The sequence below is a fragment of the Macrosteles quadrilineatus genome, unplaced genomic scaffold (assembly GCF_028750875.1).
Source record: "Macrosteles quadrilineatus isolate MER2022 unplaced genomic scaffold, UCM_ALF_1.0 Scaffold_5__1_contigs__length_97177068, whole genome shotgun sequence".
Taxonomy (NCBI): domain Eukaryota; kingdom Metazoa; phylum Arthropoda; class Insecta; order Hemiptera; family Cicadellidae; genus Macrosteles; species Macrosteles quadrilineatus.
In genome coordinates, this window is record NW_026542598.1 from 91866087 (window position 1) to 91892890 (window position 26804).

The window sequence follows — 26804 nt, forward strand, 5'->3', positions numbered from 1 at the left end:
CACCTAACACTCTCAACAATTTCTTTACTTCTGTAACAAACAACACACAAAATAAACTCTATAATGATGATAATGTAATTACTCATCTTGAATTGTTGAGTAACTGCCCTAAGCCATATTCAAATACTCCTGACATCCAGTTATTTAAATGGACCCTTGTTGATAAACATAAAGTGCATTCTTTGGTCTGTAAACTCAGTGGTTCCCGTAGTGAAGATTTGTTTGGACTCTCCAATTTTACTCTTAAATACATAGTTAATTTTATCCTGGAACCTCTAACACATCTTATAAATTTCGCTTTAATTGAAGGAAAGTTTCCTGATTGTTTAAAAACCTCCAGAGTAACGCCAATTCATCAGAAAGGCGACAAGAATGTCCCATCAAACTATCGTCCAATAGCTTTGGTTCCAATTTTAGGAAAAATAATTGAATCATGTATGCTTGAGCAGCTTCAACACTTTTTAACCTTTTATATAAAGGTCAATACGGCTTTAGAGCCAACTGTTCAACCACAATGGCTGTAGAAGAATTAATTAACCAAGTTTTGCAAGGGTTTGAAGACAAGTTGGTGACAGGTACATGCCTTATTGATTTGACCAAGGCCTTCGACACAATCTCCCATCCCATTCTTCTTGATAAACTATATTACTATGGCGTTAGGAACCGTGAACTCAACATCATTCAATCCTACCTGGAAAACCGTAAACAGCAGGTCGTGATAGGAGATGGTTATTCTGATATTTTGGAATTGAATGCTGGTGTTCCTCAGGGGTCCATTTTAGGACCTTTCCTGTTTTTGATTTTTATTAACGACTTTAGTTTTAATATCCCTACTCAATCAATACTTTATGCTGATGATACTACCCTGTTCTGTAAAGATGATAATGTTTTAACAGTTGAGTACGATCTTAATCATGCCCTAAACTGTGCTAAATTCTGGTATAAAATCAATAATTTGGCTATCAATGAGGAAAAAACAGAATACATCTACTTTTCACTAAAAAAAGATCAACCCACTGATGCTTATAAAACAGTCAAACTCTTAGGCATCCATCTTGACAACAGACTAATCTGGGATAACCACATCACACAACTTTGTAAAAGATTGGCTAGAATAACCTGTCTCTTGAGAAAACTTAGATCATGTGTGAGTTTTAACACTCTAAAAATGACTTACTACGGTTTGTTTCACTCACAGCTGCTTTATGGTTTGCGTCTCTGGGGTGGTTCACACTTAGCTCAGAAAGCATTTGTTTGGCAAAAGAAAGCTCTTAGAGCCATGCTAGGATTGCAAGATCATGAATCCTGTAGGGATCACTTTTCCAATTAGAAAAAATCAATGTTCATGGCGTGAGGTTTTAGAAACTTCAGAAAGAGTTCCAAATACAATAGATGTTAAACCGTACTTATTTAGATTAGCCAACATAATTTTAAATGCCGTGTGCGTGTACAACCCTGATTTTTGGATTATTATGATATTAATGAGCAAGTATTGTAATTTTTTTAATTAATGCTAAACCTAAATGAACAGAAAGCTTAAATAAATGTGTTATAAAAATATATATGTCTAATAAAGCATGGTCTTTTTCAGAAGTGGCAATATACTATCCCAGACATGAGGAAAAGAAACCTAAAATCTATAATTCTACTAGCTGACCCGGCGAACTTCGTATCGCCTAAGTTATAGGTTTCCCCTAAGACAGACCGATGGAAAGAAAGTACCGTTACGTTTAATTTTCAAGATGATCTCGTTTGCATCGCTCAATCACGTCCTGGTTGAAGTTCGTTCGCTACGCTCACTCACCTTTTGGTTGCAAATTAGCTGTTGTCATAAATGTAAAAGAAATAATAGTGCTGCACCCTGTTGGTAATCCTTGTAACTTTAATGCTATTGAACATCATAGAACAGAACCAACTTGTTTAATTGAAACAGCTGTTAAGATTCATTAATTCCATTTCTCATAAGGTTAACATGGGAAACTCCAGAGCCACTGGGGCGGAGCCCTTTTAAGAATTTCGAAACGGGAAATAGTTTACGTCCGATTCGCATACCTACAGAATTTACACACCAAATTTCATAACGATCGGTGAAGTCGTTCCGGAGGAGTTTGCAGACAAACACTGTGACACGAGAATTTTATATATTAGATGATATAAGAAAAATAAATATAATTGAACAAAAAAACAAGCAGATAAAAGGAAAATTCCACTCCTATATTACACCTCCAACACATTGGTAACAAGAGTTGAGCAACAGATGTCTGAAAATGAATGAGTATGTAACTATTGAATAGTTAACAAATTCTTCAACCAAGGGAAATATTTAAATAGACATACAAATCATACTGACTAGTTGACTCATGTAGTTTGTTACTTGGTCCTGATAAGTGTTCCTCATAATTCGATAGTGATAATTAAAAAATGTTAAACATCAATAAACAGCTCCCTTTTAAATGTCCAGTATGTTCAATTATCTTCTCATCTCAGTGGAAAATGAGGACACATATATTAGAGCATACGGGTGAGCGGCCCTTTAAATGTTTGATATGTGAGCAAACCTTTGTACAACTAAAACTAGTAAAGAGTCATTTGATGAAACACTCTGAGGAGAGCCCTTACAAGTGCTCTACATGCGGAAAATCTTTCACAACCAACAATAATATGAAGAGACATTTATTGGTTCATACTGGAGAGCGACCTTATAAGTGCAGTACATGCGGAAAATATTTCAAAACCAAAAATGAAATGAAAAGACATTTATTGGTTCATACTGAAAAGCGACCTTATAAATGCAGTACATGCGGAAAATCTTTCAAAACCCAAATTGCTATGAAAAAACATTCATTGGTTCATACTGGAGAGCGACCTTATAAGTGCAATACATGCGGAAAATCTTTCACAACCCAAAATGTTATGAAAAGGCATACATTGGTTCATACTGGAGAGCAACCTTATAAGTGCAGTACATGTGGAAAATCCTTCACAACCAATAGCAAAATGAAGGAACATGCATTAGTTCATAGTGGAGAGCGACCTTATAAGTGCAGTACATGCGGAAAATCTTTTACAACCAATAGCAAAATGAAGCAACATGCAATAGTTCATACCATAGAGCGACCTTATAAGTGCAGTACATGTGGAAAATCCTTCAAAACCAATGGCAAAATAAAGGAACATGCATTAGTTCATAGTGGAGAGCGACCTTATAAGTGCAGTACATGTGGAAAATCTTTTACAACCAATAGCAAAATGAAGGAACATGCATTAGTTCATAGTGGAGAGCGACCTTATAAGTGCAGTACATGCGGAAAATCTTTCACAAACAAAATTTATATGAAGAAACATACATATGTTCATACTGGAGAGCGACCTTATAAGTGCAGTACATGCGGAAAATCTTTCACAGACATAAATGTTATGAAAAGTCATACATTAGTTCATACTGGAGAGCGACCTTATAGGTGCATTACATGTGGAAAATCTTTCATAACCAAAAAGTATATGAAAAGACATACATTGGTTCATACTGAAAAGCGACCTTATAAATGCAGTACATGCGGAAAATCTTTCAAAACCAAAAATGAAATGAAAACACATTTATTGGTTCATACTGAAAAGCGACCTTATAAATGCAGTACATGCGGAAAATCTTTCAAAACCCAAAATGCTATGAAAAAACATTCATTGGTTCATACTGAAGAGCGACCTTATAAGTGCAATACATGCGGAAAATCTTTCACAACTCAAAATGCTATGAAAAGGCATACATTAGTTCATACTGGATAGCAACCTTATAAGTGCAGTACATGTGGAAAATCCTTCACAACCAATAGTAAAATGAAGGAACTTGCATTAGTTCATACCAGAGAGCGACCTTATAAGTGCAGTACATGCGGAAAATCTTTCACAAAAAAATTTATATGAAGAAACATACATATGTTCATACTGGAGAGTGACCTCTTAAGTGCAGTACATGCGGAAAATCTAACCAAAATGTATATGAAGAAACATACATATGTTCATACTCGAGAGCGGCCTTATAAGTGCAGTACATGCTGAAAATCTTTCACAAACAAAATTCATATGAAGAAACATACATTAATTCATACTGGAGGGTAAACTTAATAATGCAGTACATCTTTCACAACTATAAACAAAATAAGTCATATAAGATTGGTTCATACTGTAAATCGATTTTAGTGTACTACTTGATGATAGTCTTTCATGAGAAAACAAACAAGATTATATATACATATAAGTATATTGTATCATTTTACTTTTGGCTCTAAAAAGGAAGACTTCAATTATTTAATGAAATTTGTTGTTTTTCAATACTAATATGTAAACATTTCGCCTCTTTTAGGCCAATTTCCAACATTATCAGAAAAAAACCTAAAATATTGATGAAATCTTTATAAATATGCCTAAATTTCCATAATATTGTCTACAAAACAAAATGTTTTTAAAAACAAAGAAAGTTATAAAATATGTAGAATATCGAATAGTTTTTATACAAATTTAACCAAAACAGTTTCTTAATCTTTGAATGTTTTAATTTCAGTAATCATTAAGTTGAAATCTTTTTTGTTTAGTTCTTTAATTGTTTTTTCATTTAAATTACCAATAAATCTATGAGGCAATTGAACTTTACGTTGTTTTAATTCAATAATAATTGTGAATCCATATTTATCTTTAACTTTATCAAATTTTTCAATCTTATAATTTGTATCCAATTCTAAACTTTTTAATTGTTTATATTCTTTAAATTTACATTCTCCAATATATTAATTTCTTCTAGTAGATCCATTTATTATAAACAAATTTGATTTTAAAAAATCTTATATAGTTAATAATTGAAATATATGAAAAAATTAGAAAGATCACACTCCTGTTTGTTAGAACTGGAGTGTGATAGATGAATATTTTATTTATTTAACAATATCTTCTATAACATTTATGTTATCAGAAAAACCATTTTGCTGATATATTATACATGGATAATTTTATAAATGATTTTAAAATATTAAAATGTTATCATCAAAATCTGGTTTTATATAAAAAATTTTATTCTAAAAGTTTAACAATCATTGGTAACAATTTCTTTAATGATATATTTCTTTTTATAAATCTGAAATATGCATTAAAATTGCTGTATTATTTTTTTATCCTCAAAACTTAATTCAAAATTTATATTGAATATTTTGTTTAAGAATTGATAGTATAGTTTGTATAATTTCTTTCTTTTAAGAACAATTTTATATTTTTAGGTGTTATTTCAAAACTATTATCTAAAATAAATAATGTATAGATTTCATTAGGTAATTGTTGTGTACGATATGGTTTTAAAATGATTAAATTTTCTTAAAATATTTATAAGATGTTTGTTCTTATTCTTTCGTCTATTCATTTTTTTTCAGAAATAATTCTTTTAAATAATTAATAAATAATTAAGAAATAATTCTTTTTTACTCACTCACTCATCACTAATTCTCCCACTTCCCATTTACCTAGGAGGCTGAAATTTGGTACACTGATTCTTTAGGCATTAAATAGGAAAACTAAGTTGTTTTTATTCTGATCGGACTCCGCCCCAGTGGCTCTGGAGTTTCCCATGTTAACCTAATGAGTACTCATATTTAAATGGAATTAATGAATCTTAACAGCTGTTTCAATTAAACAAGTTGGTTCTGTTCTATGATGTTCAATAGCATTAAAGTTACAAGGATTACCAACAGGGTGCAGCACTATAATTTTTTTTAAATTTATGACAACAGCTAATTTGCAACCAAAAGGTGAGTGAGCGTAGCGAACAAACTTCAACCAGGACGTGATTGAGCCATGCGAACGAGCTCACTTATGAACTTCATTTTTGTTGTTTTTGCCTCCTGATCACAATATATAAATTTACGAGAGGTCGTCCAGTGGTCGAAACTCGACCAAAAATATGTAATGTACTCACTTCTCTATTTTCACCCCACACTGTAAATAAAACATGTGATTGGAGTTTCTTCCATTTGTTTTGATTTTCTGTTTATATTTCGTTGTTATTTCGTCACCAGCATGGCAACGCATAAGATCCATGTTAATTTTTTCAAATTTTTAAACTCATTTTTTGTGCTTATCTTTGAGCCTATTTAAATTTATAAAGGGATTCTGCACACCTACAGGAAAATTGCTTTCTAACGGTATGCGCAGATTTACCCCACGATGCACACAAGCTGAGAAAAAAGGTTTTAAAGAAACATGCTTGCCTATTAATATATAGATAATCCGTCAGTATGATCAAAAAGTCACCGATGAAAGGCGACCGGTTTCAACCCATCAAAGGGGTCATCATCAGGCGTTGAATGGACACATAATTACTCCGAAGAGGTCGTCATAAAGTCAATAAATACAAAACGAAGAACAGTTAAAACACTTAAACACATTTTTACAAAAATACGTGTGGCTACAAATTGACTGCGCGGCGGACGGTATGTGCACATTGAGTTACAAGTCCAGACATTGAATGGACACATAATTACTCCGAAGAGGTCGTCATAAAGTCAATAAATACAAAACGAAGAACAGTTAAAACACTTAAACACATTTTTGTAAAAATCTGTTCTGTTAAATTGAAAATTTAAAATGTTCTTCGTTTTGTATTTATTGACTTTATGACGACCTCTTCGGAGTAATTATGTGTCCATTCAACGCCTGATGATGACCCCTTTGATGGGTTGAAACCGGTCGCCTTTCATCGGTGACTTTTTGATCACACTGACGGATTATAAGGTATTTTAACCTCTAGTAATAATTCACTTATGAAGTAAAACGGGGCAAAGCCCGCGGGTACAGCTAGTTGTAAATGAAACTAGAAAAGAATTGATTGAAATATTAACGGATTATCTTAAAAATAAACCAATTCCAAAACAAAATATAATAAATATTCAAGAAGCATCTTTTAAAAGGCTATTTTCAAGAATATATTCTAGCAAATTCAAATGATTATTTAGATATATCTGATTATTTAGAATCACAAAGGATTGAAGTTCAAAAATTGGTTGAAAAACAAGAATTTAAAAATATAAAAGGACAGTTAGCTTTAACATGTGATTATCAAAGAAAACTGGTTAGTGGTGAACATCAAACAAGTACAATGTATTATGCTCTTAGGAGTTCAGATATCTTAAATATTGATGAGTTTATTGATGATCAGTTTGAAAAGTTGATATTAAGAGAAAATTTAAATCAACCCTCAAAAGGCAGTGGTTGGTCATTAAGTAGATGTTTAGAATTAAATCTCAAATTATACAAAGTTAATCCATTAAATGCTGGATCGTATGTTGAATTACCAAATGAAACAAAAAAAAAAAAAAAAAAACAATAAGTGAAAAACAAGAAGTGTTGTATAAATTTTAAAAATAAAGATGATTATTGTTTCATTTTTGCTGTCAGATGTGCTATTGATAGAACAAATAAAAACTCTGAACGGGTTAAACAGTATCAGCGTTACATAAATGATGAAATTTTTAAAGGTTTTGATTATCCAATAACATTAAAAGATATAAAATTATTTGAAAAAAGATCATTTAATTCTAAATATATTATCCATCCATGTCAATTAATGTACATAGAATTGATGAAGATGAAAAGATTTTTCCGTTACAAATATCTGAAAAGTATGATGCAAATTTAGATATTGATCTGTTGTATCATAAAAATGGTGACAATTCACATTATATATTCATAACCAATTTAAGTAGATTAGTTTCAACTCAACTAACAGCTAAATACAAAAATAAATACCCCCGCTGCAGCAAACCTGCCGACTTAGCGAGTTTCCATTTGCCTGGATTTTTTTTTTATTATTAATATATTAAATTAACATTTATGTTTAATATTCTTTATAAGAATAACATGGGAATTTTAAATTAACAATTTTTTGAATTTTCTTCGTAACCTATTATTGTACAAAAACACTTTGATATACTAAATTATTTGTTTTTTTAAGCTCTTTAAAAAGGTCTGGAGAAAAATTGATAAATTGTGTGTTTTAAGGATAAAAAATGAGAAAACCCCATTTTTACCCCATAAAACACCCTGTTAAACCCCGTTCCCATGGTCCGATCATGCTGGTTCCCGAACTCATTCAAGTTTATCCCGCTTTACACCTTCAAACCAAATTTTATCAAAATCGGACAAAAATTACTCAAGTTATCGTGCGGATGGACATATATATATATATATACTAGCTGTACCCGCGGGCTTTGTCCCGTTTAACTTCACAAGTGAGCTCGTTTGCATGGCTCCATCACGTCCTGGTTGAATTTCGTTCGCTACTCTCACTCACCTTTAGGACCGGTTCGCTCCGCTCACTTGCCTTCAGGTTAGCTCGTTCGCTACGCTAAATCGCTTCCAGGTTGCAAATTGGCTGTAGTCATAAATAAAAAAAAAATAATAGTGCTGCACCCTGTTGGTAATCCTTGTTAACTTTAATGTCATTGAACACCATAGAACAGAACCAGCTTGTTTAATTGAAACAGCTGTTAAGAAATTCCTTTGAAATATGAAAAATCATAAGGTTAACATGGGAAACTCCAGAGCCACTGGGGCGGAGCCCGAAAGCCCGATCAGAATAAAAACTACTTAGTTTTCCTATTTAATGCCCAAAGAATCGGTGTACCAAATTTCAGCCTCCTAGGTAAATGGGAAGTGGGAGAATTAGTGATGAGTGAGTGAGTGAGTGAGTCAGTCAGTCAGTGAGGGCTTTGCCTTTTATATATTTAGATATCTCTCTCTCTATATATATATATATATATAAATATATATAAACTAGTGGCCTGTAGGGACATAACTCCCTAAAGAGCTCAATAATGTAAAACAAATTATTCTAATATTTAAACACACTCAGAAATATATATTATTTATGTGTCAGAGTAGATATCTCTGTACACCATATCTTTTGTGTAAAAAACAGTTTGTTGTTTGTCTTTGTTTGCTTTTGTTGATGTTATTTTCAATAAATAATTTGAATCACTCCAAAGGCTTAATTCTGTTAAAGGCAGGAAACATATAATTGTTTGTGAATAAATACTGGTTTATTAAGGTAGCTTTGGTCTTGTGGTTAGTGGTGATAAAAAAAGGCTTCCCTGATTGGAATTTAGGAAGTAGTCTTCGTCGAATATGAATAGGCAAATATAGGTGTGTTGAGATAAGCTTAGTTCCTAGTCAAAACCGCTAAATTAGCATCCCTACCCAGTTCATTTTTTTAAGCTTATACTCCTTTTGTTAAGGCTTAACAAAATTATTAGCGCAAACTAAAGGTATTCCATTGACTAAACTTAACCCTAGATTTTTTTGATCAACATAAAAAAATACAATTAGTGTAAGTTTATGTGGTTGTATTCCTCTTAAAGGTGCGATTGACTTTACATATTCTATCAAAATAGGCCTAATCATCGGCTGATTCCTAACTCTTTTGCGACTGGTTAGGGTTAATTTACCCACTTATCAAAACCAATCACTAAATTACTTTACACGCCACACTAAATTATTTCGACGAACTTCCCACGCAAAGATTTAGTCCAGAAAACAGCTGTTTGCCGCCAGCTTATTCAAATGGGGTTTCATTGCGTACTACTGTACTGTAATGAGTTTTACCGGACACCAATCAGCTGATTATACTGTATTTAGGTGGCATTGAAAAGGTTATAAACAAAAACATAACCTCTCTTAGAGGTTATGACTAGCGATTTTTAGTTCTTTAGTTGATGGAAATATATAAGGATTTGTACAGATTTAGTAGTATGGCGTAAACTATCGTACGTAACTTGTCCAAAATTTGTGTACCGGACTCGTGTATGATAATCCTGTACTCGACTTCGTCTCGCACGGGAACGACCCATAGATATATAATATTATATATCTATGGAACGACCACACTCGTCCGGTAAACACTTATTTTCAGGACTAGTAACGTAATATACTATTACATCAGCATTGACATGCATATTTTTGGTGTTTTTTAAAAAACGTAAAAAAAACGGAAACTACCTCTAGGTTTTAGTATTATTTATGGATGCTCCCTTTACTATTATATATCATACATGCTAGGCTATACTATTTTAAACTTTTTTGCTTAGAGCAACAGACAGTACCTGTTTAAAATCCCCAACAATATTGCTTTCCGCCCATTGGAACTTGTCATTTTTTTTTTTTTTTTTAGGGAGAGGTGGGAAAATGCATTTATGCACACAGGTTGCTAGCCTGTAGTGTGGGACTCCAACGGGCTTAAGGCCCAGAGACTACCCACTAAAAACCTCCTCTACTCTTTGGACACTAGCCTGGGAACACTTGTCGCACTTCATCAGAACTAGGCCGAGTTTGCCTACGCCCGAGGGGCTTACGCCGTGTCTAGCCGTTTATTTCTTATCAAATCTAGACTATGTTCCGATCTAGATCATTCTTTTTAGCTTGAAGGACATTCCGGACAAAGTGCGACCAGCAGTCCCAGTTGTCCTCACCCTTCAGCAAGGTCTCACAGATCGATTCAATCGACAGCACCCCAAGATGTTGAATGGCCTCCTGGCGAAGCATATCCCATTGTGGACAGTGGAAAAAAGTGTGTTCCACGTCGTCGGGAATGCATGGGCAGTAAATGCAGTCAGGTGAATTCGTTTTGGCCATCAAGTGCAGGTACGACTGAAAATAGCCGTGACCTGACAAGAACTGCGTGAGGTAATAGTCAACCTCACCGTGCCGCCGTTCTACCCACGGTTGGACCTGCCTGATGAGTCTGGCAGTCCAACGTCCTCGAGTCTCCCTTTCCCAGCTTTCTTGCCACATCTGAAAAGTGCGGGAGCGCTCTTCTGTTCTTGCAGCGTCCTTTCCGATGTAGCCTTGTCTCTGGTAGATTGCCTTCCTCTCCGCTGCCAAGAGTTTGACTGGGATAACTCCAGCGATCACCAAAACGGCCGGTTCGGACACCGTACGGTACGCGGAAGCGACCCTGAGTGCCGCCTGACGCTGAACTCGTGCGAGCCTCAACCTATACGCCTCCTTGTTAAGCGCGTCTGCCCACACCTCTGAGCCGTAGAGAAGCACGGACTGGACTGCAGACATCAGTAGTCTTCTACGGCTGGACCGTGGACCACCGACATTGGCCATAAGCCTACTAAGAGCAGCAACACTCCTAGCAGCCTTGTCCGCCGTACGGAAGATCTGGTCCCTCCAGCTCAGCTTGTTGTCCACCATGACACCAAGGTACTTGGCGGTTCGCGTGGTTTGGACAACTACGTTCCCAACTCGTAGCGGAACGATGGTTTCAATCCGTTTTTTCGTGAGGATGACGATCTCTGTCTTGCTCAGAGCGAGTGTCAGACCATGATCAGTCATCCAGGCGTTTACAACGCGCATGACTTGGTTCAGTTTCAGTTGGGCTAGCTCAACGTTGCGTGCAGCAATGAGGGCTGCGACGTCATAGGCGTACCCAACTAAAACGGTCTCCTCTGGCATCTCAGATCTCAGAAGGCTGTCGTAGGCAGCGTTCCACAAATCTGGGCCGAGTATCGAACCTTGCGCGGCACCGGAAGTAACATCCATCGTCCGCGAACCATCTTTAGTTTCGTAATTAAGAGTTCTGCAGCGCAGGTAGTCCTCGATCAGCCTCAACAGATATGCTGGTACGCGGAAGCTGTTCCTCAACGCGCTCAACATATCGACCCATCTCGCCGAGTTAAAAGCATTCTTGACATCTAGCGTAACAAGAAGCACGATACGGCGAGAGTAATGATGGAAGCTCTCGGCACGCTCTACCGCTCTGTGTACCTCGGATATCGCGTCGATTGTTGACCGACCCTTTCTGAAGCCGTACTGACGAGGAGACAAATCTCCGGCAGCTTCCACGGCAGACGTCAGGCGGCAGCGGATCAGTTTCTCGAAGAGTTTTCCGGCCACATCCAACATACAGAGGGGTCTGTAAGACGACGGCATATTCGGGTCACCTTTCCCCTTGCTGATTAGCACAAGCCTAGCCCTTTTCCAAGGAGTTGGGAAAACCCCTTCGCACAGGCATGTGTTGTACATTCTCAGCAGTAAGAGGGGGTTAACTGAGAATACCTTCTTGAGAGCCTCACTGGGAATACCACCAGGACCAGGTGCTTTTCTATTTTTCAGGGAGAGGACAGATGATTCCAGCTCTTTAATGCTAAAGAGTGGAATGTCCCCTACCTCGCCATAGTCGAAAAAAGGCCGCCGAGGATGAGACGGAAAGAGGGCGGTGACGATCCTGTCCATGGTGGTGCCCTCCATGACGGAAGGTGGTGATCGGGCGCCGAGTTTCTGGGTTACAACCTTGTAGCCCAGTCCCCAAGGATCAGAGTCAACATCCTCCTGAAGCCTCCTCCAACAGCTAACCTTGCTCCTGATGATAGCCCGACGAAGAGCTTTCTTCGCAGCCCTATAAGCCGCTGACTTAGCCTCGAAATCCGGGAATCTTCTGGCCCTCATAGCGGCACGTCTGGCTTTCAGACAAGCTTTCCGAAGGTTCGAGATCTCTAAAGTCCACCAGTACACAGCTTGCTTATCGCGACGGCGTCCCCTGCGTGGCATGGCCTGGTCACAAGCCGAGACAATCAGTTCCATCGTGGACGTTACCAATGCCTCGGCGTCAACAGGTGCAGCAGAATTCACCAGCGCTCCCCGTGAGATTACGTCAGTGAACTTCTCAACATCCAGCTTGTCCGTATTCCATCGGCGTGGTCCAGATCGTGATACAGGCGCCTGATTATGGTGTTCATCCAGTATATCAAAAACGATGTACTGATGATCACTTGCCGTGAGGTCTTCGATGACTCTCCAGTTGGAGATCCGTGCTAGTAGTGATTCCGACGAGAAGGAGATATCGGGGATCGGACCTCTCATGCCGGGGCGCCGGAAAGTAGGCGTGTCGCCCTCGTTTAAGACGACAAGTCCGGCCCTGGTGGCAAAGTCCAGGATGTATTTCCCCCGGGAGTTTGTAGAGGTCATACCCCACTCCACAGCCCTCGCATTAAAATCACCAGCAACAACGACATGCCCAACGGTACCACGTACACTGTCTTCTAAGCGGTCAATCTTCAGACGGAATTCCCGAATTGGCTCGTTGGGGGTAAGGTAGACACTAAAAAACGTGACGTCCCTACACCTGACCCAAACGAAGCCTCGGCCGCGTCCGTGATCTCGCACTGGTGCTTCCGTGCTGTTTCGAACCCAACAAGCGGCAGTACCAAGAGAATCTGGGAACCAGAAGTGTGGGTCCCTGTCACGGTACTGCTCGCTGATCAGAAGGGTGTCCGCACCAATCTCTTGGGCCAGCTGATCTAAGAGGGAGTCAGCCGTTCTGGACCTCTCAATGTTACCCTGGAGAATCCTCACTTCCTAGACCTAGCCTTCTCAAGGTCGAGTGCAGCCTTGAAAACACTGCATCGCCCAGCCCCTGGAATGTGACCTAATGAGGCGTCCTTTTGGCCTTTCTCTGCGCAGAGAAAACAACGCTCTGCTGCGGTACAGTTCTTCCTGTTGTGGCCCGAGCCGCCACACCTGAAACAATTCTTGGATAGGTCGGGTCCTTTACAGTTTCGGGAAGAGTGACCAAACCCGAGGCAGCGAAAGCATCGCGGTACAACCACCCTCCGTCTGAGCCTGCAATTGACCCATCCAATTCTCAGGTGTGTGAGATTAAGCAGCTTGCTGGCATCTTGGTTTCGCATTTCAGCGATAGCTATGCGTTGCTCGCTGCGGTTGGGCCGCGTAAGCCATACTTTGAGGGAGTCGGCATTTTGGATATCAGGGATGGCCTTGTTGATAGCCTCCCTGACTTCAGCCTCAGTCGAAAGACCGTCAAGGTCCCGGATCTCCACCGAGGTCCTAGGCTAGAGTTCCCGAACAGTACCGTGGTCCCCCAGAGCCTCTCTGACCTTTGCAGCAAAAGCCACTCGGTCACCAGACTTCCCCAGCTCGAGGAGAACTTTCCCATTCTGGGTACACCTGATTGACTTAACAATCGTATCCGTCTCCTCTGGCTTGGCCTTAGACTTGAGTCGACCCAAGACTTCAGCAAAAGAGCGCCCCCCTAAGGGGTTGATCAGGATTGCCTCAGCCCTGGGCTTTCTCGGCCTGGGTTTCTTTGAAACAGGGGGGGCCTTTCCACGAACCTCCCTCGCCGGAGCAGGGTCAGCAATCTTTCGATCTCTTGCTGCAGGTTCTTTGTTAGAGACAGCCTCCATTCGTCTCAATTTCCTCTTTTCTTTGCGGGAAAGCCTCTTCTCCCAGTTACCCACATTTGATGGTGCCACAGCAGAGTTCATAGAGCTGCTTCCGTCAACCGTTGGGAGAGAGGCAAGCTCCCTGGTTTGCTGAGGGCGCTTCTTTAGAGCTGGAGTGTGCTCAGTAGGGGGTGTCATCTGGGTGGCCCTGTCCTCGACCTTCTGCTCGACATCTGACAGAGGCTGATTGGCCAATTCAGGAAGATCGGGGCTCTCCGCTGGTGAGCTCCTTGCCCGTTTCCTTTGATTCCCGCCCTTGTCGTTCAGTTTAGGGGCTAAAACTTGGTTCACAAGCTCCCGTTCATTAACTAAAGCCTGTCTCATCAAGCCTTTAATTTCGAGAACTCGGGCAACCCGATCCTTCACCTTTGGGAGACCGTCCTTGATTGACCGGTTTACGTTGGTCCGGAGCTTCAAGGTTCCCTCCATATTATTGATGAGGTCCATCATCTCTACCAGGAGGTCAGACTCCTCCTCATCAGCATCGTCGTATTGTTCACGGTAACGCTGAAGTTCGGGATCCGACCTCTGGGGGCTGATTTTCGGCGCTGTACTTTCCAGGAGGGTTCCCGTCAACGCCGGTTCAACGTCTACTTTTCCTTCTCCACTTGTCAAAGGAGATCTTAGTGGGGGGAACTCATTTGAGCCCTTAAAGGTTGCAGGCGGTGGAGTTGCCTTAATGTTGTTCGCTGGTGGCGACCTCTTGACCTTGGAGCTACGCCCAAAAGGGCTCCACTCCTTTTCCGACTTCGATTTTTGCTCATTTGAGCTGCTGTTAAATAATGTGTTGGGTGGGGGGTTTTGACAAGCCATACATGTGTTTACCAGCGCATCGTGCGGCAAGAGACGGCCCGGATTTAGTCAGGAGCGGGTATACCCTCGGGGACAATCCCCTACCCCAGTTCCCCGGGGCCCGACCTCCGTTTGCCCAGCACCGGATACCTGACGTGCCGGGGGTCGCCTGTTGCAATGCAGAGCCCGACCTCTGCATCCATGCCGCACTTCCTGACCAAGGACCGAAGTGGCTGGCTCCTCACGACACACTGGGAATACCCATCGGCAGTGCAGAGCACACATCAACCCCTGCAACACAACAGGGGCACTCCCAGGGACTCCCAGTGAGGACGTCAGTCACCCTTTTAGTCGCCTCTTACGACAAGCCCGGGAGGGCTGCGATCCTATTCTAACCCCGAAACCGCAGGGGGGATTGGAACTTGTCATAGTACTTACTAAATTAACAAATATATTTCATCCTGTACGAACCTATTCCATCCAGGTTATTTTCTAAGAGTAGCCGTTGAGGTTATTCCACTTCATACAAAATATTGACTAAAGACTACAATAAATCCCGAATTTAAAATATTCGGAAATTTACAAAGGAAGTCATTTCATTTTATAATGAAATGACTCACGTAATAATCATGACCTTTCCTAAAAATTCCACAGTTAGCAAGCTAAACTTGTTTGCAATGAGTAGAAATCAACGTTCAAGGCGTGAGGTTAAAGATACTTCAGAAAAAGTTCCAAATAGGCTACAATAGATGTTAATCCGTTCTTATTTAGATTAGCCAACATAATTTTAAATGCCGTGTGGGTGTACAAACCTGATATTTTGGATTATGATATTAATGAGCAAGTATTATTGTATTTTTTTTTATTAATGCTAAACCTAAATGAACAGAAAGCTTAAATGTGCTATAAAAATATATATGTCTAATAAAGCATGGTCTTTTTCAGAAGTGGCAATATACTATCCCAGACATGAGGAAAAGAAATCTAAAATATACAATTCAATATAATAAGAAAAATAAATATAATTGAAAAAAAAAACAAGCAGATAAAAGGAAAATTCCACTCCTATATTACACCTCCAAAACATTGGTAACAAGATTTGAGCAACAGATCAACAGATGTCTGAAAATGAATGAGTATGTAACTATTGAATAGTTAACAAATTCTTCAACCAAGGGAAATATTTAAATAGACATACAAATCATACTGACTAGTTGACTCATGTAGTTTGTTACTTGGTCCTGATAAGTGTTCCTCATAATTCGATAGTAATAAGTAAAAAATGTTAAACATCAATAAACAGCTCCCTTTTAAATGTCCAGTATGTTCAATTATCTTCTCATCTCAGTGGAAAATGAGGACACATATATTAGAGCATACGGGTGAGCGGCCCTTTAAATGTTTGATATGTGAGCAAACCTTTCTACAACTAAAGCTTGTAAAGAGTCATTTGATGAAACACTCTGAGGAGAGCCCTTACAAGTGCTCTACATGCGGAAAATCTTTCACAACCAACAATAATATGAAGAGACATTTAATGGTTCATACTGGAGAGCGACCTTATAGGTGCAGTACATGTGGAAAATCTTTCAAAACAAAAAATGAAATGAAAACACATTCATTCGTTCATACTGAAAAGCGACCTTATAAATGCAGTACATGCAGAAAATCTTTCAAAACACAAAATACTATGAAAATACATTTATTGGTTCATACTGGAAAGCGACCTTATAAGTGCAGTACATGCGGAAAATCTTTCACAACCAAAAATGTTATGGAAAGACATACATTGGTTCATACTAAAGAGCGACCTTATAGGTGCAGTTCATGCGGAATATCCTTCGGAAAGCAAAGCAATTTGAAGAGACATTCATTGGTTCATACTGAAAAGCGACCTTGTAAATGCAGTACATGCGGAAAATCTTTCAAAACCAAAAATGAAATGAAAACACATTCATTGGTTCATACTGAAAAGCGACCTTATAAATGCAGTACATGCGGAAAATCTTTCAAAACCAAAAAAACTATGAAAAAACATTTATCGGTTCATACTGGAGAGCGACCTTTTAAGTGCAGTATATGCGGAAAATCTTTTACAACCAACACTAATATGAAGAGACATTCATTGGTTCATACTGGAGAGCGACCTTATAAGTGCAGTTCGTGCGAAATATCCTTCGGAGAGCAAAGCAATTTGAAGAGACATTCATTGGTTCATACTGGAGAGCGACCTTATAAGTGCAGTTCATGCGGAATATCCTTCAGAGAGCAAAGCAATTTGAAGAGACATTCATTGGTTCATACTGGAGAGCGACCTTATAAGTGCAGTTCATGCGGAATATCCTTCGGAGAGCAAAGCAATTTGAAGAGACATTCATTGGTTCATACTGGAGAGCGACCTTATAAGTGCAGTACATGCGGAAAATCTTTCACCAACAAAATTCATCTGAAGAAACATACATTAATTCATACTGCAGAGTAATCTGAAAAATGCAGTACTTGTAAAAAATCTTTCACAACCATAAACAAAATAAGTCATATAAGATTGGTTCATACTGAAAATCGATGTACTACTTGTTTAAAATCCTTCATGAGAAAACAAGATTATACATAACACATTATACATTTTACATACATTATATATGTATTATACATTATACATACAGATTATACATTTTCTTTTATCTAATGTCAATAGTCAGGAGCCGAATATAAATGTGTTCATTGCGGTTTAATTTCAACTGTCATGACAGAAAGGATTAATATTACATGTAAATATTTATACTTATTTTTTGCAAGCTTGCATGTCCGTGGAATGTGTGTGCGTGTGAATGTGTTTGTTGCAGCTACGTCGGTGCGCGTCGTCGTTGCCTCGCCGCGGGTCCGAGCTGTAGGTCCAGGATAGCGGACCTGCACAGCGTCGCCTCAGTTACCCCTCCCTCGCCCACTCCTCTCCCTACTGATAACGCTCAGATCCTTATCGACAACCTCACTCCCTTCTCCAAACAATTTAAAGCCGCTCACATCAACGCCCAATCACTCTCAAAACACATAGACGAAGTCAGAGTAGTTTTTCGGCCTCAACATTTTGAAATTATTGCAGTTTCTGAAACTTGGTTAAAGCCAAGTATTTCATCTGGATTGATCGCACTGCCTGGCTATTCAATTTTCAGAAATGATCGCCTGGGAAAAACAGGTGGTGGCGTCGCTGTCTATGTAAAAGATGGTTTGCAAGCCAGGCAGTTGTGCGAGTCCCCGGGTGAGTACTTGGCGAAACCCGAATTAATTTTTTTAGAAATTGGTTTGTGTGGTTCAGATGCTCTTCTCCTGGGGGCATGTTACCGCCCTCCGGGAGTGGGTCATCTGGCCGACTTTGAAAATTCTCTCTTGCGCCTCATGCCAGGCTACAGTCGTGTCTTGATCATGGGTGACTTTAACTGTGACTTACTCAAACCTGGAAGTTACTACTGCAGACAATTGACAAACATGTTTGACTCTTGCAACATGACGATACTCCCACTGGACCCGACCCATCACACTGCTGAAGCTGATACAATACTAGACCTTATTATTTTAAGTGATCCCGAATTTTCAGTCCACCATGGCCAGCTTCCAGTTCCTGCCATTTCACGACATGACCTAATTTATTGCGCCCTTGCCATGAGAGCTCCTAAGCCCAAACAAAAATTCATCTCTTACAGAAATTTTAAAAATTTTAATGAAGCAGAGTTTTTGTCAGAAGTTATATCAATACCTTGGCACTCCATACATACCCTGGAGTCAGTTGATGATATGGTTGATTCACTTAATGAAACCATAATAAAATTATACGACAAACACGCTCCAATTGTGAACCGTAGAGTTAGTAAAAGTCGCCCCGTTCCGTGGATCACTGAGGAGATTATTAGGTTAATGGCTCGGCGGGATTCAGTCTATCGCAGAGCTAAAAGAACTAGAGACCAGGGGCTTATGGCCCAGTATCGCCAGCTTAGAAATCAAGTTAAACAACATTTGCGCAACTCTCGACTTCAGTACTTTCAATCTTCTGCTGTTCGCTGGCGTAATCTGAAACGTTTTGGACTTGGAAAGGAAGTTAAACCTGTTCCAATAACAATACCATTGAATGATTTAAACAATTTTTTCTTATCAGTTTCGTCAAATGCAAACGTCACAGTAGTACAGAACCATTTAACTCAGATAAAATCACGTCACTTGCCCAATACTATTCCTCAATTTAACTTCAAGCCAATATTGCAGATTGATGTTTTGAAGGCTATAAGGCGGATAACGTCTGATGCCACTGGTTCTGACAGAATCTCGATTTCGTTAATTAAACGTATCTTGTTTGCTCTCCTCCCAACATTAACCTTCATATTCAACACCTCACTCAGATCAGGTATTTTCCCAGAAAAATGGAAGACTGCGCTTGTCCGCCCATTGAATAAGATCTCATCCCCATCACTTCCGCAAGACTACCGACCAATTAGTATTCTTCCAGCTCTTTCTAAAGCTCTTGAAAGAATTGTCCATTCTCAAGTTTCCGAATTCTTGTCAGTAAACAATATCCTCAACAGTTTCCAATCTGGATTTCGTAAATATTACAGCACTGAAACAGCGATGCTCCATATAACTGATGAAATACGATTTGCTATGGATCACAGCCAATGTACTATCTTAACCTTATTTGACTTCAGCAAAGCTTTCGATACTGTAAATCATAGCATTCTTCTAGCCAAACTCCAACTTTTAGGTTTTTCTGATAATTCACTAAAATGGATGAGATCATATCTTCAGAGCCGAAAGCAGTGTGTATGTCATGACAACTTGACGTCCGACTGGAGAAATGTTCCCTGTGGAGTTCCTCAGGGTTCAATTCTTGGCCCACTACTTTTCACTGTTTACATTAGTACAGTACTACACCACGTAAAGTTTCATTTTTATGCTGATGACCTGCAAATTTATTCTCATTTTAAAGTCAGCGATACAAATGAAGCTATAGACATAATGAATCACGACATTGACAACATTGTTCAATGGGCAGCACAGAATGGACTTAGACTCAATCCTGACAAAACAAAACCAATCATTATAGGTCACTCACGTTTACTAAACAAACTTGAAGAAGACAATTTACCAAAACTCACTGTAAATGGAATTACTTTGTAATATCAAAACAAAATCAAAAGTCTTGGATTGCTGATGAACTACACATTAGACTGGACTGACGCGGTGGTAGATACTTGTAAAAGAGTATTTGCTGCCATTCACACAATGAAGAAGATGCAACGACTCCTTCCTTTTCACATTAAACTCTTACTGGTCAAATCACTTGTGTTTCCACACTTCAATTACTGCAACACTGTGGTTAATGATATGACTGTGGCTTTGGCAACAAAACTAGGTGCACAAAATTATTGTATTAGATTTCTGTTTGACCTTAGGCTGGACGACCACGTCACACCTTATTACATAAATGAATCAATTTTGAAATTAGATGACCTCAGAAAACTCTGAATACTTTCAATCACTCATTCGGCTATCAATCTTGGAATTCCAAATTACATTGCAAAGAATTTTGAATTTAAGAGGTGCAAAGGATACTCGCTCTGGCTCGTCTACGTTGCGCATTCCTCGTCACAGAACAACTATTTATAATAAATCATTTGTAGTCACAGCATGCCGCCTATGGAACTCTATACCCGATGCCATTAAATCCATAGAAAACCGATCCCGACTGAAGGCGACACTGAAAGAATATTATCTCAACCGGATGGTAGTGGCGTGACGGGATGGCGTGTGTTAGGCTTAGCTGCTGCAAAGAGTGTATGTGTGTGTGACTGTATGCTAGGAAAAGAAATGTATGTTATGTTGTTTATTATTAATTATGTTACGAAATGTGTATTTTACTTTTGTTCATATCCTGTATTATTGTTATTACTATTATTATTTAGAGGTTAACTGTAAGAAAGGACCATGAGGTCCTAAGTTCGCCTCAATAAAGAAGGATTTTCATTTCATTTCATTACATACATATATATACATACAATGGTAAAATGGTTAAAACCAGAAAGTGACCTTATTTGTGCTTTACCCATGGAAAATCCCTGACAATATGCAAAATGAAGAGATATTCATTGGTTCATACTGGAGAGCCACTTATAAGTACACTACTTGTGGAAAATTTATCACATAAAAAAGAAAATCAATTTATTTTATTTATTTAATACAAACTCAATGACAAAGGACATTATAACACTAAGCTACATCAGCCTCATATAAGGCTTGTCCGTAGCATTTCTTTGCAAATACTTTGATACATATATTTCTTGTGGTTCATACACAAGAGCAACCTCATTTATATATTACTTGTACTGTATTAATTACCTCACATTGTGACGTTAATAAAGGTTTTTGTGTTGATTATAACTTTTTATAACTTTTTTTGAGCTGACTATAACCTAACCAATTTGATCTTGCACAGTTGTCTCAACCAATTCAATAACAGTTGTTCGTGCGATACCTTAGAGAGAGTTAACTCATATAAATATTTAGGAATAATTTTTGACTCACATATGAAATGGATAGAGCATATTAATTTCTTGCAAAATAAAACTAGAAAACTTATATTTGCATTTAGACAGTTAAGTGATGTTCTCAGTTTTAAAGAAATTAAATCAACATATTTTGCATATGTACAGTCGGTTTTGTCTTATGGAATATTAGCTTGGGGAGGGGCGTACAGTTCACATCTCACAGGTCTGATTGTGGTTCAAAAGTCTATCCTAAAAGCTGGTTTCAAAAAGTGTAAAAGATACCCCTCAGATTTACTATTTCATGAAACTGGAATATTCCCCATTGCAAAATTGTTTATTAAAGATCTTCTAATTTTTATATTTAAAAACTTCAATTCAATTTTTACTTCCATAACCCACACTCATAATACAAGATATGCAAATAGAATTGGAATTTCTACTATTCAGCAGCATAAATCCTTTTCAAAAACAAATTGTTTCTACATAGCACATATTTTGTTCCGGAATTATTCCACTATGTATAAAGCAACTCAGTTATTTCATTCACCCACATTAGGTGTATTCAAAAATCTAGTTAATAGATGGTTATTGGATATCAGCGATGAAGAGGCCGAGGCTCTTATCACTACTGATAACAGGAGACCTGCCACTGTCTGACAGCACTGAACGGACAGGGCCTCTGCAAACTCTTGCAACCAACAAAATTCTTTTCCATTTTATTTATTGGCTTCTCCTTAAACAATTCTGTTCATAAAAATTTAAATTAATATTTACTCCAATTTTTTATATAATCTTTAAACTTATCATTATCTTTACACGTTCCCATAGCACATAGTAAATTTATATTTAATCTTAAACTTTTTCTTCTATTTCAAATTAGCTCAAAAATATATATAATTTTTAACAACTCGAGTCTACGCACAGACCACTGAGGTCCATGTAGACTCATTTCCTTATCTATTACATTAGTTATTATTCAAGCCGGAGCAAACATTCAACTAGTATTTAAGTTTTTACTATTATAACTTTATAAATTTAATTTTACTAGAATTAATTTACGTAATCAATTTACTCTATAATGCTTCAAGACTATATATATTTGTATTTTATTTTTTTGAAAAATTGTAAATTTTTTATATATTGTGGAAATAAAATTGATTTGATTTGATTTGATTAATATATGTACATAATTAATTTAAAAAAATGACCACTCTTCTATTATCTAAGGGTCACCAATATGGGTAAAGGTAGTGGGGAAGTGGCAAGTGACTATACACCTGTTTGTTCAGAAGTCGCCATCAACTCAACTCAATGATAGGAGATTACTGTTAAAAGTTTTGTTCATAAAATATTTAAACATGTATACCAAATGACCAAAATAAGACGTTTGATTTAAAAAAAAAATCAGGAATTAATAAAGTGGTGGCATTTTTAAGCTTTTTGAAACAACTTTATAATCTATTAATGTCTAAAATTTATAATAAGCTTTTCTCAATTAAAATGTCATGTTGTCAAATTAAATACTTCGTTGCTGCTCTTCCTGTGCTTTGCAACAGAGAGGACGCTGAATCAACAGCATGTAATGCTTAACTGTTCTTAAAAAAAGTAAAATAAGTAACAGATTGGTTTTAGAAACAAAAGTGAATTGTGTACAAATTAGAGATAGAGTTTCTCCTAATTAGCTTAGTGTTACTCTCCTTGGTTTTATTAAAACAGTATTGTAGAAAAACACAACCACTCCTTTTTCTATAAATTAATGTAAACAAGTGAACGTGAAGTGCTAGCTATGGTGAAATTAAAGTATTTGACCATCATCAGGGCACTCAGTTGTAACCACGGATGAAATACAGTTCATAAAAAATAAACTCAGACTTCTTAACAAAAAATGTTCTATATTTCAGCTTAAGCCTTCTTCAGGAAAAATTAGAAAAAAAATATTGTGTTTATATTTGGTGACGAATTTTGGATCTGTTTTCAAAGCATATCTGTGTTAGAATTTCCCTAAATAGCTTCTTGTTATTAAATAACATGAAAGCACATGGTCTTCTTAGCACAAATAGAACTGATATTACAGAATATTTTAGATTAGCAGGCACACAAAAAAAAACACTAATTTTTACCATTTTAATATATTTAAAATACCCCGCCTCAGCAAACCTGCAGACGTTTCTGGGGCATCAAAATGAGAAAGTAAATCTGTCCCGGGCCCAGGTCTTAACGTGCCACTCACAGTAATAGCTACTTATCTATAGCGAAATAATATTGCTAAAACTAACTACTGTAGATAGGATTAATATATATATACTAGTGAAGTTAACAATAGGTATGCAAAATTACCACAAAATCGAGGATGGTCAGGTTAAAAAGAATTCTGTATCTGTTGATTTTATAATGAAATGACTCATGTAATAGGATATTATAACCCTTCCTAAAAATTCCACAATTTGCAAGCTAAACTTGTTTGCAATAAAGGAAAAGTCAATGTTCAAGGCGTGAGGTTTTAGAAACTTCAGAAAGAGTTCCAAATACAATAGATGTTAAACCATTCCTATTTAGATTAGCCAACATAATTTTAAATGCTGTGTGCGTGTACAACCCTGATTTTGGATCATTATGATATTAATGAGCAAGTATTATTGTATTATTTTTAAATTAATGCTAAACCTTAATGAACAGAAAGCTTAAATAAATGTGTTATAAAAATATATATGTCTAATAAAGCATGGTCTTTTTCAGAAGTGGCAACATACTATCCCAGACATGAGGAAAAGAAACTTAAAATATATAATTCGATATAATAAGAAAAATAATTATAATTTAACAAAAAACAAGCAGATAAAAGGAAAATTCAACTCCTATATTACACTTACAACACATTGGAAACAAGATTTGAGCAAGAGATGTCTGAAAATGAATGAGTATGTAACTATTGAACAGTTAACAAATTCTTCAACCAAGGGAAATATTTAAATAGACATACAAATCATACTGACTAGTTGAGTCATGTAGTTAGTTACTTGGTCCTGATAAGTGTTTCTCATAATTCGATAGTGATAAGTAAAAAATGTTTAACATCAATAAACAGCTCCCTTATAAATGTCCAGTATGTTCAATTAGCTTCTCATCTCACTGGAAAATGAGGACACATATATTAGAGCATACGGGTGAGCGGCCCTTTAAATGTTTGATATGTGAGCAAACCTTTGTACAACTAAAGCTTGTAAAGAGTCATTTGATGAAACACTCTGAGGAGAGCCCTTATAAGTGCTCTACATGCGGAAAATCTTTCACAACTAACAATAATAAGAAGAGACATTCATTGGTTCATACTGGAGAGCGACCTTATAAGTGCAGTACATGCGGAAAATCTTTCAAAACAAAAAATGAAATGAAAACACATTCATTGGTTCATACTGAAAAGCGACCTTATGAATGCAGTACATGCGGAAAATCTTTCAAAACCCAAAAAGTTATGAAAACACATTCATTGGTTCATACTGAAAAGCGACCTTATGAATGCAGTACATGCGGAAAATCTTTCAAAACCCAAAATACTATGAAAAGACATTCATTGGTTCATACTGGAGAGCGACCTTATAAGTGCAGTTCATGCGGAATATCCTTCAAAGAGCAAAGCAATATGAAGAGACATTTATTGGTTCATACTGGAGAGCGACATTATAAGTGCAGTACATGCGGAAAATCTTTCCGAACCAAAAGTGCTATGAAGAGACATACATTGGTTCATACTGGAGAGCAACCTTTTAAGTGCAGTACATGCGGAAAATCTTTTACATCCAATTGCAAAATGAAGGAACATGCATTAGTTCATAGTGGAGAGCGACCTTATGAGTGCAGTACATGCGGAAAATTGTTTACATCCAATAGCAAAATGAAGGAACATGCATTAGTTCATAGTGGAGAGCGACCTTATAAGTGCAATACATGTGGAAAATCCTTCAGATATAAAGGCAATATGAATCAACATACATATGTTCATACCAGAGAGCGACCTTATAAGTGCAGTACATGCGGAAAATCCTTCAAATACAAAAACAGTATGAATGAACATTCATATGTTCATACTGGAGAGCGACCTTATAAGTGCAGTACATGCGGAAAATCTTTCACAACCAAAACTTATATGAGAAAACATACATATGTTCATACTGGAAAGTGACCTTATAAGTGCAGTACATGCGGAAAATCTTTCACAACCAAAACTTATATGAGAAAACATACATATGTTCATACTGGAAAGTGACCTTATAAGTGCAGTACATGCGGAAAATCTTTCACAAACAAAATTTATATGAAAAAACATACATTAAATCATACTGGAGAGTAATCTTAAAAATGCAAAAAATCTTTCACAACCATAAACAAAATAAGTCATATAAGATTGGTTCATACTGGAAATCGATCTTAGTGTACTACTTGTTTAAAATCCTTCATGAGAAAACAAACAAGATTATACATACATACTTACAATGGTTGAATGGTTAAAACCAGAGAGTGACCTTATTTGTGCTTTACCCGTGGAAAATCCCTGACAATATGCAAAATGAAGAGACATTCATTGGTTCATACTGGAGAGCCACTTATAAGTGCACTGCTTGTGTAAAATCTATCATAAAAGAAATTCAATTCAATTTATTTATTCAATACAAACTCAATGATAAAAGACATTATAACACTAAGCTACATCAGCCTCATAAGACTTGTCCGTAGCATTTTTTTGCAAATACTTTGATACATATATTTCTTAGTGGTTCATACACAAGAGCATCCTCATTTATATATTACTTGTACTGTATTAAATACGGTACTTCACATTGTGACGTTAATAAAGGTTTTTGTGTTGATTAATATCTTAACATAATTAATTTTTTTTTAAATGAGCTCTTCTATTATCTAAGGGTCACCAATATGGGTAAAGGTAGTGGGAAAAGCAATTCGTTGTTGGTTCAAATCCAGATGTTCCAAAAAAAGTTTTTAATGTTTTTACATAACCGCACATGTAAAAAAAATCACTATATTTACAAAAACTGATATAAACATTTTATTCTAAACGTAATAAGGAAAAAGAAAATATATAATTTCACCCTGTTTTTCTTTATAATAACTCTAAAAATCACGACACACAACAACAGAACAACGTAAACATTCGTTCACTAGCAATCGAAACAAACAA

At 37.2% G+C, this 26804-nt stretch overlaps 2 protein-coding genes across 2 annotated transcripts; both read left to right on the plus strand.

Moving 5' to 3' along the window:
* Nucleotides 1-2156: 2156 nt before the first annotated feature.
* Nucleotides 2157-26337, plus strand: LOC128993910 (putative zinc finger protein 66). Its single transcript, XM_054418011.1, has 3 exons — nucleotides 2157-2275; nucleotides 16023-16213; nucleotides 24347-26337. Exon 3 carries the CDS (start codon nucleotides 24675-24677, stop codon nucleotides 25788-25790), a length of 1116 nt encoding a protein of 371 aa, XP_054273986.1. The 5' UTR covers nucleotides 2157-2275; nucleotides 16023-16213; nucleotides 24347-24674; the 3' UTR covers nucleotides 25791-26337.
* On the plus strand, nucleotides 2258-4571 carry LOC128995791 (zinc finger protein 708-like). The gene is made up of 2 exons (XM_054420810.1): nucleotides 2258-3461; nucleotides 4562-4571. Exons 1-2 carry the CDS (start codon nucleotides 2422-2424, stop codon nucleotides 4569-4571), a joined length of 1050 nt encoding a protein of 349 aa, XP_054276785.1. The 5' UTR covers nucleotides 2258-2421.
* Nucleotides 26338-26804: the final 467 nt, after the last annotated feature.

Excerpts from the sequence above, each read along its gene's own strand:
- LOC128995791 (XM_054420810.1), top strand. The coding sequence starts at position 2,422 with ATGTTAAACATCAATAAACAGCTCCCTTTTAAATGTCCAGTATGTTCA.
- LOC128993910 (XM_054418011.1), top strand. The coding sequence starts at position 24,675 with ATGTTTAACATCAATAAACAGCTCCCTTATAAATGTCCAGTATGTTCA.